The sequence below is a fragment of the Eschrichtius robustus genome, chromosome 10 (assembly GCF_028021215.1).
Source record: "Eschrichtius robustus isolate mEscRob2 chromosome 10, mEscRob2.pri, whole genome shotgun sequence".
NCBI classification, from domain to species: Eukaryota; Metazoa; Chordata; class Mammalia; order Artiodactyla; family Eschrichtiidae; genus Eschrichtius; species Eschrichtius robustus.
The window spans coordinates 2,602,681-2,618,430 of record NC_090833.1 but is presented as its reverse complement, the minus strand read 5'-3'; the positions used below and the strand labels follow the sequence as shown (position 1 = coordinate 2,618,430).

Below are 15,750 nucleotides of genomic sequence, written 5' to 3'. Positions count from 1 at the left end.
CCGCTCAGCTGCCTGTCTCTTCCAGCTGAAGGCTGTGCACGAGCAGCTGGCCGCCCTGTCTCAGGCCCCAGTGAACAAGCCAAAGAGGAAGAAGGAGAAGAAGGAGAAGAAGAAGAAGGACAAGGACAAGGAGAGGCACAAGGCCAAGTCCGAGGACGAGAAGAAGGCCAGGGCGGCCCCGCCCGCCAAGCAGGCCCAGCAGAAGAAGGCGCCCGCCAAGAAGGCCAACAGCACGACTGTGGCTGGCAGGTGGGCTCCGGCGCCCTGCGTCCCGGACACCCACGTGGCGGGAGGATGCTGGATGCGGGGCTCTGTCCCGGTGACCTGGACCCTGGGCTGTTACGGGGAGATGGGGTGGGGGGTTGCTGGCTCTCGTCTTGCCCACCTCGTGGGAAGACTGTGAGGACCAAACGAGACCTCTGCCCAGAAGGTATGGGCTCCAGAGGGCGGCGCTCAGCTCCCCGGGGGGCCCGCCTCAGCCACAGGCATTGGAGACCTCAGCATCTAGAGGCTTCAGGGACATTTTCCTGGTCTGGGCCCGGGAGTTTGCTTTGGCGGGGGGTGGGGGGGGGGGGCGGGGTGGGGTGGGGTCTTGGCGCCGTGTCTTGGGCCCTTGGCACCCCATCCCCGGCTGGCCTAGTCGGCGGAGGGTTGGGGGCGGAGGTGCGCCTTGGCGCAGAGCTCCCTGGTCCCCACGGCCTTCACTCAGTCCCCGCCCTGGCCACGTGCTGCCCCGAGGAACGCCTGCCGCAGACGAGCAGGGACGACGTGGGGAGGTGAGGGTGGTGGGAAGGCACGCCGGGCCGGGCGCCTCTCCCGGCGGGGCGGAAGGAGGGCGTCCTGGAGGAGGGGGCGACAGCTGCACAGAGGGTCCGGATGGGGTTCCAGGAATCAGGAACAGCGGGCGCAAAGCTGTAGAGGCCAGTGGAACGTGTTCCTCATGGGAATGAGGACAAGGTGGGCACTGCTGAAGAAGAGAGGCCAGGTTGGCAAGAGGGGAGGGTTTAGGCTGCCGAAGCTGGCCGGCTCGGTTGAGGTGTTTGCAGTTTATTCTCCAGTGAAAGTGGTCAGATCCTGGCCAGTGTGGAGGATGGATTAGTGAGAGGCAAGAATGGGAGGAAGGATGCCCTCTGGAGTTGCTGTGGTCACGCAGGCAGGAGAGGCCGGTGTGGCCATGGGGGTGGAGGTGTGTCGCTTTGAGAACTGTTTGTGAGGCAGAGTGGGCAGGCCTTGGTCCCTGGAAGTAGGAGGAGGGGCATGCAGAGCTGGGGACTTGGGCTTTGGTAGCTGGGCGGCCAGTGGCACCATCGAGAGGGGCAGTGAGAATGGTCAGGGGTTTTCTCCTCCCTCCCTCCCTTTTGCAGGGGGAGGCAGAAATCAGGTTCCCTGTTCTGTCTCTGTCTCTGGTTTTGGTGTCTGTACAATGCTGGCCTTCAAATGAGTTGGGAAGTGTTCCCTTGTCTTCTGTTTCCTGGGGTAGATTTATAGCCTTGGTATGTTAATTCTTAAATGTGTGATAGAATTCACCAGTGAAACCATCTGGGCCTGGAGTTTCACTGTTGGAAGGTTGTTAACCATGAATTCAGTCCCTTCGAATGTTCCCCACAAATTTGATATATTGTGATTTCATTTAAGTTCAGAATATTTTTTAATTCCCTTCAGGCTTCCTTTTTGGCCATGGATTATTTAGAAGTCTGTTGTTTGGTTTACAGATACTTGGAGATTTTTCCAGATATTTTTCAGTTATTGATTTCTAGGGTCAGAGAACATAACGTTGTTACGTTTTCAACATTTTAAAACTTGTTAAGATTTTATGGCCCAGAATACGGTCTGGTCTGTCTCGGTGAATGTGCCACGTATGCTTGAAAAGAACGTGTATCCTCCTGCTGTTGGGTGGAGTGTTGTATAAACGTCAGTTAGAAGATAAAAAAAAAAAAAAAATCTAAAAAAGAAAAAGACACAGATGAACTTATTTACAAAACAGAAACAGACTCACAGACTTAGAGAACAAAGTTATGGTTACCAAGGGGGACAGGGGTGGGGGTGGGGGTGGGGGTGGGGGGGGGAGGGAGTTTGGGGTTGACACGAACACACTGCTATATTTAAAACAGATAACCAACGGGGACCTCCAGTAGAGCACGGGGAACTGTGCTCAATGTTCTGTAATAACCTAAATAGAAAAAGAATTTGAAAAAGAACGGATACGTGTATATTTAAAAAAAAAAAAACTTTAAATCCCAAACAGGCAAAAACATGTCAACTAATAAGTTAATTTGGTTGATGGTGGTGTTGGGATCATCTCTGTTCTGCTGATTTGTTCTATTAATTACCAAGAGAGAGTCGTCGAATTTTGCAAGTAAAGTTGCAGATGTTCCTATGTCCCTTCAGTTCCATCAGCTTTTGTGTAAATGTTTTGAAGCTTGGTTTTAGATGCACACACGTGTAGGACTGTGGTGGTCAGTTGACTCTTTTATCGTTATACGGTGTCCGTCTTTTTCCTGGTAGCATTCCTTTTCCTGAAGTCTACTTTGTCTGAAATTGTTACAGCCATTGCGGTTTTGTTTTTGTTTTTTTTTTTTTCTCCCAGTGTTTTTTTAAATTGATTAATTAATTTATTTTTGGCCGTGTCGGGTCTTCGTTTCTGTGCGAGGGCTTTCTCCAGTTGCGGCGAGCGGGGCCACCCTTCGTCGCGGTGCGCGGGCCCCTCACCGTCGCGGCCTCTCTTGCCGCGGAGCACAGGCTCCAGACGCGCAGGCTCAGCGGTTGTGGCTCGCGGGCCCAGTCGCTCCGCGGCGTGTGGGATCTTCCCGGACCAGGGCCCGAACCCGTGTCCCCCGCGTTGGCAGGCGGATGGATTCTCAACCACTGCGCCACCAGGGAAGCCCAGCGGTTTTCTTTTGATTGGTATTTACGCGGAATATTGTCCCCCCATCCTTTTACTTTTAACCTACCTCTGTCGTCATATTTAAAGGGCGGGGGGGGGGGTTGTGTAGATTAGAGAGCATATAAATTGGGTCTTGGTTCTCACCCAGTCTGACCACCCCTTTCTTTCAGTTGGTGTGTTTAGGCCATTTACATTTAATGTAGTAGCGGGTACAGTGTGATTTCCACCTACCGTTCCATTACTTTCTGTCTGTCCCTGCTGTTTATTCCTCTGTCCCCCTTCCTGCCTTCTTCTGGGTTATTTGAATACGGAGACGAGTTTGACCTGTCGTGCTCCAGACGCCTGTGGGGCATTGAGGGGAGCTGCCCACCATGCTTGTTTCCTGGCCAAGGCCTCCCTAGGCCGGCAGCAGCCTCTGCTCTGACCTCTGGAGCAGGGTCTTCCGCGTCCCTGGAGATGCATGTGCGTCTCCAGGCAGTAGCCCGGCTTCCCTGTCTGGGGTACCACCTCGGGCTGCTCCTTGGTAAGACAGCCTGGTCCTGCAGAGGAAGAGGGCCGGGGGGCAAGAGGTCAGGGTCTGGGGGGCCGGGGGGGGACTCGGGGTCGTGGGGCAGGGGCTGGGCGGGGTAGGGGGCTCCAGGGATGGGGACGGGGGGCTCCGTGCCATGATGCTCCTTGCCTTCTGCCTCAGACAGCCGAAGAAGGGCGGCAAGCAGGCGTCGGCCTCCTATGACTCGGAAGAGGAGGAAGAGGGGCTGCCCATGAGCTACGATGAGAAGCGCCAGCTCAGCCTGGACATCAACCGGCTCCCGGGGGAGAAGCTGGGCCGGGTAGTGCACATCATCCAGTCGCGGGAGCCCTCGCTCAGGGACTCCAACCCCGACGAGATAGAGATTGACTTTGAGACTCTAAAACCCACCACTTTGCGGGAACTGGAGAGATACGTCAAGTCTTGTTTACAGAAAAAGCAAAGGAAGCCATTCTGTAAGTCGTCGGGACGGGGTGCGTTGCTGCCGCCCCCTCCCGTCACCCCTTCAGTCCCGGAGCAGACAGGCAGGCAGCCCCGGGCGTGGGAGTGAGAGTGGGTCGCACGCTGCCAGGCTCCTCGCCCCTCTTCTGCCTTGTGCCCTGAGGGTGCAAGGACACAGCTTCTGTCTGCTCAGCTTGGGGCGGGGGCTTAGCTGAGACCGGCTGCGGCCCCAGCCCAGCCAGAGCCCTTCTTCCCCTGCTCCCGGGCAGGTGGGCAGCACTTGTGTGCCTCATCCTTCCCCACAGCAGGCAGGCAGGACCCCTGGGTCGGTCCCCAGCCCCCTTCGTTCCAATGCTGGCCAAGGCCCTCACCACAAGCCTTCTTGAGGCTCCCTCCGTTTGGGGCCTGGGCTGCAGGCGACCTGTCGATGGTTCCCTGCCTGGGCAGACCAGTTCCCTTTGCCTGGGGTGGAGGTCCAGAGGCCTCCCAGGACGGACGATTGCGCTGGCTCAGGCTCACCCTGGGAGTCGATGACTTCACTGCACGGGAACGAGTCGCTGCCTGGGTCGGTGGGTCCCGGGGAGCGAGAGGAAGGGCAGGAGGCCCCAGGCGGCCCCACGGTGGCAGGAGAACAGGGCAGCCGCCCGGCCCTGAGGAGCAACACCCAGGGTGCACGTGATGCTGTGGGTGGCCCCCTCGGGCTGCTTGGTCCTCACTCGCTCTGAGGGGGAAGCTGCCTTCTCCTGGATGGAGCGTGGCGTGACCCCCCGCAGCCACGGCACCTTTGACCCTCGGTAAGTCGCCTGTGGACTCGGAGGGGCTGGCGCAGGCGCGCCAGGTGGCGGACTGGGCTGCGGGGCGGAGTCCGGGCCTCACGGAGGCCGAGGGAGAGCCTCGGCCGGGGCGAAGGGGAACCACGAGCTGGGGGGTCGGGGCCTCAAGCCGCAGCTCTGCCCTTCACCCGGGGGTGCCGCCGTCCGTGCAGCTGTCTGCAGTGGGGGTGGTCTGTCCCACCTCGGGTCTTGTGACAGTCGCAGAGCTTCGCGTGCGGCGGGGCCCCCGTGCGTGTGGGCCGCCCCGGGGCCGCCCGCCCTCCCCCGCCTGTGGCCTCAGCTCCCGTGCTCTTCCACAGCCACGAGCGGGAAGAAGCAGGCGGCCAAGTCGAAGGAGGAGCTGGCTCAGGAAAAGAAGAAGGAGCTCGAGAGGCGGCTGCAGGACGTCAGCGGGCAGCTGAGCAACAGCAAGAAGCCCGCCAAGAGAGGTACCCGTGGCCCTCGGGCTGCTCTGTCGGGGGGAGAGGGCGGTGGGGGGGAGTGGGCAGCTGACCTGGGCTTGCGCCTGTGGCTCCACCTCGTAACGAGCTGTGTTTCCCTCGGGGAGGCTGCTGACCCCCCGAAACCCTGATTTCCTTATCTGCAGACTGGGACCAGAGCCCGGCCCCGCAGGCAGGCTGAGCAGATGACAGGCGCGTGTGGAAGCGCCACGGGGCAGAGCCCCTGGGAGGCGGCTCTTTGGAAGGGCCCAGCTTGTGGGCTTGCGGGGCTGGACCCCATGACTTGGGAGGGACTGGGGCCCTACCCTGCAGCTTCAGTGGGTCCTGGCCCCCAGCAGTGGGCTATCTGGCTGCCCTCAGACAGGAACACTAGTTCCCAGCAAGTTAACCAGTATCACGGGTGGAGGGAGGGTCTGACTTCCAGCCCCCAGGCCCTGTGCTCTGTGGACTCGGGGTCTTATTTTAGGTGAGCAGGTGATCTGATTCCTTGCTTCCTTTCCCCCGGGGCCTGTAAGAAAAGGCAAATACCTTTTTCCTGGCCCCAGGGACAGTGGGGCCCAGGTGGCGGTCAGATTCCAGGTCCAGTCTTGGTCATGCAGCAGCCAGGTGCCGCAGCCTTGCCCGGCCCCGCTTGCCCAGTGCCAAGCTGGGGCTCGGAGCCCTGCCCACTCCCGCTGATGGCTGAGGGGGCCCCCTTGCGTTAGCCCTGGGGAGGGCACCGTTAACGCTCGGCGCGTGTGACTGTGGATTCTTCGTATGGCCGGCCACGTCCCCACACGTCCCATCAGTTTCTCGTAGTAGATTGCCTTCACTGTTTCCCAGCCTCTAAGTGTATTTAGATTTGTTGACCTCTGAGCTGTTTCTGCTCACACTTCCGACACCAAACGTGCGAGTTTTTCGCACACCAGTTCTCCAGCTCCCGCACGAGCAGGGTGTCCAGCAGTTGAGTTCCTTCTGACGCTGCCTGCTCGGTTAAGGGCTCAGCACCCCCTAAGATGCCAGGTGCACGTCCCAAGCCTCCTGTGCCTTTGACTGACGGGCTGTAAATCGGGGATTCCCACAACCCCCTCCTCAGGTTTGAAAATTGGCTAGAACGGCTCACAGAACTCAGGAATTATGAGTGAAACCCCTTGTGGTTTGTTACAAAGGACACAACTCAGGGACAGCCAGGTTGGGCGAGCGGCACAGGGCAGGGTGCGGGGCGTGGACCTCCAGGCCTCTCCAGCCACCACCCTCCCAGCAGCTGGAGGCCCCCTGACCCGGGGGTTCTCTCTGGAGCACAGGCTCCAGTCCCCGCCCCTCCTTGGCCATGGGGGCGGGGGGGAGCTGAAAGTCCCTGCCCCCGGTCACAAGGTCTTCCTGGTGAGCAGCCCTGGGCTGTGGCCGTGGGGGGGGGGAGGGGGGAGGGGGGAGGGGGGAGGGCCCCGCCCCGTAAACTCAGGTGTGAGCTAAAGGGGCTCCTTAGCAGTAAAAGACGTTCTTGCATTCTTGCCACTTGGGAGACTGCAGGGGATTGAGGAGCTCTGTGCCGGGAACCGGGTACGAGCACCAGGCACGCTTCTTACACCATCACAACCTCCTTTAACGCATTGCTGCATTTCAACAGAATCGCTTAACGTTTATCACGTGACCGGGCTGGCATCCGGGTGGGTCGGGGCATGTGACGGGGTCGGGCTCACGAGGAGGGAGGGGCGGCGGCGGCCGGCGCGTGCGGGGCGCGCCCCTCACCCGCGCGTCTCCCCCAGAGAAGTCAGGCTCGGCGCCCTCGGGAGGGCCCTCCCGGCTCAGCAGCAGCAGCTCCTCCGAGTCCGGCAGCAGCAGCTCCAGCGGGTCCAGCTCCGACAGCAGCGACTCGGAATGAACTCTGGGCTCTCGCGGGCGGAACAGAACCAGCGGACGTCGCCCACGCCGAAACTCTGCAGTGTTCCCTTCTATGGTTAATATACGATTTTCCTTCCATGGTGTGCAGGTTCTCTTCTTAATTCAGTGTTATGGTATCTTCCAGTTTTGGCTTGAATAGGTCAAAGGTCTTTCCGTGTGTGTCCATTAGACTTTGTGAGAAGCTGTGAATCTGCATAACGCCTTTCCTTCGTAACTGAACTCAGTCCCTTGGAGAAGACAACTTCAAACGCTAACCTGATGACCGTAGAAAAACACGTAAGGTGTGATCCGAAGGTTCTTGCAAAATCCCTTTTCTTACGCCCGACCTGGTCTGTAGCTCCAGCGAGAATTTCTCCAAAGGAGATGTCTCGGAAATGGTACCATATGTGAAAGCTGTTAGCTTTGCGAACAGGCGTTTGTCTTTGTCTTTGGGGGCCTGGGCTCTGACCCTCACGTCCGAGGGGTCACCTCTTTCTGCAGGGGCTGAGGACAGCCGTGCCTGCCCCTGCCGTGAGGGCCAGGGCTGGGCCCAAGCGGGTAGGGGTCATCGTCACTGCAGCCAGAGCTCCCGCGGGTGGGGGACCGGCGAGGGTGGGCGTGGAAGGGAGCCGAGTTTTTCTGATCTCTGTGACGTCGGGAGCTCCCGGGAGGGAACACAGTGGCTGCGTGTACAACGCGCGGGTTCCCAAACACTGAAAACTTTTACCTCAACTTAAAAGAAAAAAAGAAAAAAAAAAAAAAAAGAAGAAAAGATTAAAAAAAAAAAAAAAAAAAAATACAGAAGGAGACTTTTTTGTAAGGTTCAGCAGTTTTCTACAAAAGGCCAGCCCCCACGTGTGTCCCCAGCCCAGCCGCTGCCACGCACTCCGGAACCATTGTCCCAGTTTCATGTATATATGAATACTTTATTTATTAAGATCATTGGTCATTTTTTTTTTTTTAAAAAAAAAAAAAAAAAAAAAGGAAAGAAAAACAAAACTGCAAAAGAAACACATTTAAAAAAAAAAAGTGGCAGAGACGCAGGCCTTTTAAATGGTTTGAAGGGGAGCCCCAGACCCTGCTGGCCGGCGGGCCTCTCACCTCCAGGTGCTACAGCCTGCTGTCGCCGTGCCGGTGCTCAATCACGTCTGTGCGCTTGCTCTCGTCTCGGGGCTGCTGGGGTTTTTCTTCTTGTTCTTTTTCGTGTGTGTATGAAATTTGGAGACTTAACAGGTGTAGACGACTTCCAGCTGCAGCATATTCTGATTTTTTATTTCGTTTGTTTAGTTCTTTTGTATTCACTTCTGGTCTCTCTTAGGACTGTTTTAAAAGACTTCAATTTAGGGAACCCCAGTTATATAATATAAACTTTGTAATCTGAGAGAAGAAAAATGTATAGTAAATCTAAGTCTTGATTTTTAACTTTCTATTGTAAAAAATAATAATAATAATATACAGAGTTTAACAGAAGGCTATGTTTTGGTTTTGTTTTCTCCAGAGGCCGCCGTACGGCCTTTGAGTGCAGGGACGCCCCATCCACACTGCCTGCCTACGCTCTGACCATTGTGGCTTTGGCCAGGAATGCAAGGGCCCCCGGATGGGGCACCCCTGACCCCCCCACCTCCAGGAGAGGGGTGCGGCCCCCGCTGCCCCACGCGGTCTTCCAGCCGCCAGCAGTGGCGGCACGGGGCTCCCTGCTCACGCATTTTCCAGTTAGCACAGAAGTGACCGCAGCGGTCTCTCCCCGTGGAGACTTTACTGAGGGGGGTGCTGGGGGTGGAGCCGCAGGTGGCCTGGCCTCTTGTCTGGTGGCGAGTTCTTTTCTGCCAGCACTTCTGGATGGATTGGCGAACTAGTTGTTGGTATCCTAACAGGCGGTGGTTTCTAAAAATCCTAAAGTCGACTTGGATTCCACCAACACTTAACGGGTTGGAGGATACCTCTGATGGGTGTAGAACTCTGATGAGGCCGATGGATGGTGGATTACCATTTTTCTGACTGCTGGTGATCCTGACCTTTGGGTGAGTTTTGAGCCAGTCTGTTCAACTTTTTTCATTAAGTTTTGTTTGTAATAAAAATATAAATGGATTTTAGACTTGCCGTTTTTTAAAGCTGCCCTGTTTTTCAAAGGTGTTTTCTAAGCAGATCTTTAATGGAGTAAATAGCCTATGACTTTAAGGAAATACGACACGATGGAAGGTCCTGAAGCAGGATCTCATGGGCAGTATGCAGCAGGCACGCATCTGAGTAACAAACAGACCCCAGGCGGGGGGGGGGGGGCCTGGAGGTGCTGGGGGCTCCCGTGGGGCGCCCCTCCAGCCGCGAGCGGGGAGGGTCACCTGTGCCAGCCACTCAGCGGGGGACATCGGGCCCTAGAGCTGAGCGCAGCGGAGGCGTTTCCTTACCTGCTGGTTCTGTGTTGGGAGAGATGCGGCGTCTCAGCCACCTGTGCTCCTTTCCTCTGAAAGATCTGCTGGCTTTGACGCCGCCGGAGGGCTTAGTCCGTGCTGAGCGGTTGTAGTTCATTGGTTTTTTAAGGCTTTCTGTCCAGACTTCAAAACTGATTTCAGAGTTTTGGGGGGACCTCCTCCACCCCCCCGAGGTCAGCCTGTGGGGGTTCGCCATTTCCATTTCTCTGCTTTGGGCAAGCGGAGTTCCAGTGCCGAGAACCGGAGGGCAGCCTGTCAAGGCTCAGGGCCTGTGTTCAGTGGGTTGGCCTCACGCAGGGCACGGAAATGGCTTTGAAACAGTCCTCGTGATCCCTGGGGGCCGAGGGGGCGGCTTGGGCTGTTAACTGAATTCCAGAGACCCTTGCTCACTCATCTTGCTTACAAACTGTTAAGATACGTTTTTCTTTTCTGTTTGTTTTTTGGTTTTTGTTCTTTTGCAACATTCACATCTTTTACAGTTTGGGGGGTGGGGAACGCCGCCCACGATAAAGGATTTGTTACACCTGGTGTAGCACTGTTCCCTAATACTGGCATAACACTTCCAGGAGGTTTTTCTTTTTTATATTTAAAATGTTACTTTTCTGTATGATGTGCATGCAAGTTTACCGTAACTTTTCTTAAACTTTTTAGTGCCGTTTCTAGTATATTCCTGTAAATGTCAGTTACTGAAAATGAGTCCAATGTAAGTAGTTTTAGCTTGTTTATTGCAATGCTGGCCTCAACACAACAGAATAAAAATGGTAGAAAGTACTCTTTGATGTTTCTGGTAATCATGGACCCTTCTCCTGGGGCATTTGTTTTGTTTTCATAATAAAAGAAAAAAAAAAAAAAAAAAAGAGGTGCCTCTTCCTGTGCTTTCTGGGCTCCCAGCTCTCCCCTTGCTGGCGTGTGACGAGGGGGGAGCCCCTCGTTTTGACATCCTGTAGCTCCTGGCAGGAATACCCGAAGCATCCAAGACGGTCTTAAAGAGCTCAGTGGCTCTGGTCCAAAGCCTGGGTGGGGAGGCCCCGGGATTTAGGGAGCGTCTTTGTCACCTTTTCAGGTCAGCGGCTCTGTGGATGGGCCGCCCCCCTCGCTGACCCACAGGTTCGGTCGCCTCGGTGTCCGCCCACCCAGTCATCCATCCTCTGTCCCCGCTGTGCCTTCAGTCTGCACTGAGGTGCTTCCCGGGACCAGAGGCATCAAACGCTCGTCCAGCTGGCCCAACAACGGACGTTTCCAGGAAACCACGTCAAGCCTGTGTACGCGCTGAGGTTTCGTCCACGCGGCCCGGCACCCGGCACACAGTGGAGGCGGCAGCGAGGAATGAAGGAGGTATCGAGACAAGTGCCAAGTTCTGACGCCGTTTTCAAAACAGTCACAGCTGTTGGAGCCAAGCCTTGCGGTGACGTCCCGGGAGAAGGCTCTGCCCAAGTCCAGGCCCGAGGCCCCCCTCCCCTGTATTCCCTTGCCCTCCCGTCACCCAGACTGAGCTCCCCGAGGACGGAGACTGGGCATGTCCACCGTGGCATCCCCAGCCCCAGCCGGGAAGGCCAGCCGCCCAGGCGTCCCCAGGGCAGACGTGGCCTCCCCGCTCGCTAAGCAGCTTAGTGCCAGCTGTGTGCGAGCGGCCCAGGGCACGTCGGTCACCCGACCCATGCAGACGGCGGCCGTGGCCCGTGCTTGCTTTCCCGGCCGCCGCCTCTGTGCTTGCGGCTGCGCCAACCACGGCCCGTTTCTAGGTTAGTCTGAGGGGCGGTGAGCGTGCAGCAGAGGCGTTCCAGCAAAGGCAGACGTTTGCCTTCTTCCCAAACTGAACCGAAGTCGAAGGAGCGCAGAGATGCTGACGAGGCCTGTCTACTGAGGAATTCCAGTGTCAGGGCGCCTGGACGGGCGAGCCTTTACTGCAGAGTCCTTCCTGACTGTGTCGACGAGACAGGCTTCCCTCTTCACCTCCGGGAGGCGCTTAAGGAAATCTGCCTTCCAGCCTCCCCACCTGAGGCAGTAAGCAAGCCGAGGCTCCCTGCGCAAGGACCAAGCCTCTGGCTGGACGCGTGACACTGGGGGAAAGCAGTCTGACCCAGCAGTTCCCTTCTGGATGCTGTCTGCTAACCAGCTTGCACGCCTGCATGAGGAGCCATGCAGAGGGAAGCCCAGGACGTGCCGTGCGCATGGACAGCGGGAAGGTCTCTGCCCACCTGTGGGCTCACGGGCGCGCTGCCGGCTGGCCGTTGGAAGCGTGATGTAATCGCCCCATCTGTACAGCTGAGCAAAAAGTCGCAGAACCAGATGCTGCGTGGCGTGGGACGCCTCTGGAACCTCGGCACACGCACGCGCCGAGCTGCTGACGGACACTGCCTCTGGGGAGGGCGCTTCGTGCGTTTCTGCGCTGGGGTTTTTAGCAATCGTTAGATGCTACTGTTGTAAAAAAAAAAAAAAAAAACCTGAAAGCCAAGTTAGGATATTAGGAGCAAACAGATCAAAATAAGGAGTGAGGAAGGAAGGCGGCTCCTAAAGGAGATATATTTCGAAAAGAAAACTTAGCTTTGACAAAAGTGTCTTCGAGAAAAGCCACTTCCACGTTTGCCTCGCCACACAGACCTTAATTACAGCAGACAGCAAATCCTTTAAAAGTGACTCATAAAGCTGCCCACACAGGTGGGCCGAGGCTGAACCACTGTCGGCTGAGAACCTGCCTATTTCAGCCCTGTGATTAAATTTGAAATCACTGTTAGCAACTTTTGTGTAACGTAATAATTTGGGGGTTTCCTTAATGTTTTGGGGATGCCTTTGCCCCACAAGCCTCCAGCATCAGGAAGGTAGTGTAGGAGCCATCACAGTGCATCACACGCAGTGATCATTTTGGTTACTAGACTCAAAACTCAAGTGCCACAAAGTCCCTGCTGAAATGCTGCTGCCGATGACCATTGAGGGTGAATCCATCTTGGTCCTGCACATCTTGGTCCAGCACATGGATCTGCGACCCGACACGATGCCGATTCCTTCACCTTTTTCTAGATCTGACCCATTCTTCACCAGGCAGAAGGGAATCCCAAAGACAGCTGTAAGAATGTGAAGAGGTGGTCTGTAACCGGGGTGTCCCTCTCGCTTGACTTATTCAGAAGCATAACCTAAACAGCATCTAGCCGGGCCCCGGACCTGGCCTGTGCCTACAGCGCCTGCAAGATCACAATGGAGTCCAGGAGCCAAGTCCACCCATCAGCCCGACTGCGAATGGGCCGGGGCGCCAGCTCTGGGATTTTGGGGTTCTTCTACCACAGCTCAACCTTCACGTTCACTGCTCAGGATCTCCCAGTAGGGACTAGGGATTAGCAAGGCGGCTGGGTGCCTGGGCTCAGGTTTTCACACCAGAATTACATAACGGAGCAAAACTTGGATTGCCCCGTGTCCCGGGAGACGTCCAGCTTGTTTCTGTCCCGGACGAGGATGGCCTCGTTTCCATACTGTGTGTACCACATGCTTCGACTCCTGCTCAGGTACGTCCCGGGCGGCACAGATGCCAACTTCTGCTGCTGCTGTTGCCAGATGAGCAGGGAGGCGTCCCGGTACCGGAGCCGGGCGTAGCCTTCGGACAGGGCTTTCTCTGCCAGCGGGACGCGGCCGCTCATCACTGGCCGGAACCTCGCCCCTCCTGGGCTCCTGCGCAGGAGGCCTCTGAGCCCGTGCTTTGCGCTAAATGCACTAATGAACCAGTTTTTCAGCTGCTGGGTTTTGAGGATTCCTTCTTTAACCTACTGGTACAAAAGAGAAATTCAGGCCATTTGCAGCAGGCAGCACCCTTGTGAGGGTTCTTTGCAAGGAAACTTGAGAGGAGCCTCCGAGCATTCTGAAAAGACACTTAAGAACCACACGTGAGTCAGCAAGCAGGTCAGCAGTGCCCTGGCCGCAGCGTTTCCTGGTGACGGTTGTGTGCACTGCATTAGGTGTGCAGTTGACAGGGACGAGGCGCCCACCTCAGGGGGCACTTGTGTCTACAGCGATTCTGACACCACGACTTGGACCACTAAATTTGAAACGGCATTATCTGGCGTCCCGAATGAAAGGACATTGTACAACTAGACAGAAACTGACAGCAGCTCCTATAACTGGCCCGCTCCTGATCTGTGCTTGGCTCGGCTTTCAGCACAGCAGAGGCGTTCTGATCCCTGCCAGGGATTTGGAACCAGCATTTGCCCGGTGCTTTTTATCTGGCTAGTCTTCAGCTCCTCTCCAAGGTGATGCTACAAAGAAATGAACATGCTGTCAGGTGCTGGGGAGAAAAGGGCCCCAGCAGAAATGGCAGGTTTTACGGCACAGAATCCTCAACTCTTGGGATCAGAGCGTTAAACCAAGTTACCGACCGACACACTGCAGTATTTCAGTTGCTCTCCGGTGACGCAGTGAGCCTGGGTTTAAGAGGTAGGCCTGTGCCTCATCCTAGTTCTTTTATTAACTAAGGGGACGATCCTGGGGAAGCCACTTGTTGGAGCGTTAGCGTCTAGATCTGCGAAATAAGTCCTAAGAACTTGACGGGGCACAGAAGTGACCTGCCCATGCGGGGGACGCTGGTACTCACCCAGCCACCAGCGCCTTCTTTCTGCTCCAAGCATCAGGGAGGCAGGCCCCTGGACCAGAAAGAAAAATGATGTCAGGTGAAAACCAAACGGGAGCATCCACAACACCCCCGCCCCACGCCGCCCCTGCCCATGCTTTCCCAGCCATGCAAGTTCACTTTTCCTTCTGTGTGGCCCGCGCCCCCATCGCCCTGCCCAGTCCTCACTGTCGGCTGCCGCTGAGCCCCCAACACCCGGCCCGGCCCGCCCCGCACCCACGACGCCCCCAGGGCGCGTCCCCATTGCCTCCCCGGCATCCCGGGTCCCCCCTGGCCCGCGCCCAGCGTCCCCCAACCGCCCGCCCCCGTCACCTGACCCGCGCCCCCCCCCCACCCCGTCGTCGTCGTCGTCGTCGTCGTCGTCGCCGCCGCCGCCGCCGCCGCCGCCGCCGCCGCCCCGGCCGCCCGCGCCGTGGGGCCTCGGCGGCTCGCGGCTCGCGGCTCGCGGGGCCGGGCGCCTCGGGCGGGGCGGCGCCAGTTGGCTGCGGGTCCGCGTCGCTATGGCAGCGCCGCAGGCATGCCGAGCCGAGCGCCGAGGCCGGCAGGCGGGCGCCACGAGCCGGAGCCATCGATGGCCCCGCGGGGCGGGGCCGGGGGCGGGGCCTCCCGCTGGGGGTGGGGCAGCTGCGGGAGACGTGTGACCGTTACTATGGGTCGTAGCATGGTGTAGGTCGTAGCTTTGTGTTGCTGTTTGCGTCTGCGGTTGCCACTTCTGCCACTGCTGTCGCTACTGCTATTAGCATTCTTACCCCTAATAATCGATAGCGTTGTTTTTAATAATTTCATGTTGTCCCGGGCGTACGTACTCTCTCAAAACCAGGTGCCCCACTAACCCATGTCACCCAGCCGGGCCAGGTCCCCATTCTGCCATGAAAATTAGGTCTGTTTCCTTCCGCACCCACCTCCAAATCCTTTTGCAATAATACTCCCGTTTGGTATCTGTCCCTTTCCTTACTGAACTTTCATTTTTACGGTTTCCCCTAACGCTAATTAAGAAAGTCGACTTAAGGGACATTCAAGAACACTGAACCCACCACTGTAGAATGCACATTCTTTACAAGGACACAGAACATCTCCAAACATTGACCACATGCCAGTCCATGAGTCAGTTTCGACACATTTCAAAGCACTTAAATCCTACGCGAAAAGGGTCACAGGAAACATAGTCTATAAAACAACAATAAAAAGATACTAGAAGAAAACCCCTATATTTGATTACTTTAAAATATATTCTCGAGCCCACCCAGGGATACCAAAAAAAAAAAAAAATTTCTAAATTTCTCATGAGTCAAAGAGAAATTCACAGTACAAATTTTAAACTATTTTAATTGAATGATGATAAAAATACAATATATCAAAACTTGTGAGATGCAGTTAAATTCATGCCTGGAGGGAAGTTTATTGTCTTAAATGCATATACAAGAAAATATAACACATGTATGGTGTGTTTGTCGGGTATATGGAAACTCTCAGTATTGTCTTTGCAATTTTTCGGTAAATCTAAAACTGTCCTAAATTAAAATGTAAACGCTTAGTTTTAAAATGAGTGAAAAGGAAAGTCACAGAGGTGAGAAGAAATTGGGAATATGTATAGTTGATGAGGGACTTAGTCAGGGTCCAGCTGGAAGACAGAAATCACACCAACGATTTGACCAGAGAGAGATTAACAGAAGGGATTGTTCATTAGGTACAAAGCTGTTAACTAGGTAACTTTCAGGTTAA

General features: G+C 56.0%; 2 protein-coding genes across 3 annotated transcripts in view; one reads left to right on the top strand and one right to left on the bottom strand.

Moving 5' to 3' along the window:
- Window positions 1-8,457, top strand: part of BRD3 (bromodomain containing 3) — a 34,342-nt gene extending 25,885 nt beyond the window's left edge. For both annotated transcript variants that reach the window (XM_068553742.1, XM_068553741.1), the window contains exons 9-12: window positions 26-249; window positions 3,576-3,868; window positions 4,987-5,115; window positions 6,873-8,457. In XM_068553742.1, the coding sequence (XP_068409843.1) occupies window positions 26-249; window positions 3,576-3,868; window positions 4,987-5,115; window positions 6,873-6,988 (762 nt within the window). In that variant the 3' untranslated portion in view covers window positions 6,989-8,457. The remainder of the gene's footprint in view (window positions 1-25; window positions 250-3,575; window positions 3,869-4,986; window positions 5,116-6,872) is intronic.
- A 1,663-nt stretch (window positions 8,458-10,120) lies between these two features.
- Window positions 10,121-14,424, bottom strand: BRD3OS (BRD3 opposite strand). Its single transcript, XM_068553743.1, has 3 exons — window positions 14,363-14,424; window positions 13,993-14,041; window positions 10,121-13,657 (listed from the first exon to the last, which is right to left on the bottom strand). Exon 3 carries the CDS (start codon window positions 13,043-13,045, stop codon window positions 12,791-12,793), a length of 255 nt encoding a protein of 84 aa, XP_068409844.1. The 5' UTR covers window positions 13,046-13,657; window positions 13,993-14,041; window positions 14,363-14,424; the 3' UTR covers window positions 10,121-12,790.
- Window positions 14,425-15,750: the final 1,326 nt, after the last annotated feature.

Excerpts from the sequence above, each read along its gene's own strand:
- BRD3OS (XM_068553743.1), bottom strand. The coding sequence starts at position 13,045 with ATGAGCGGCCGCGTCCCGCTGGCAGAGAAAGCCCTGTCCGAAGGCTAC.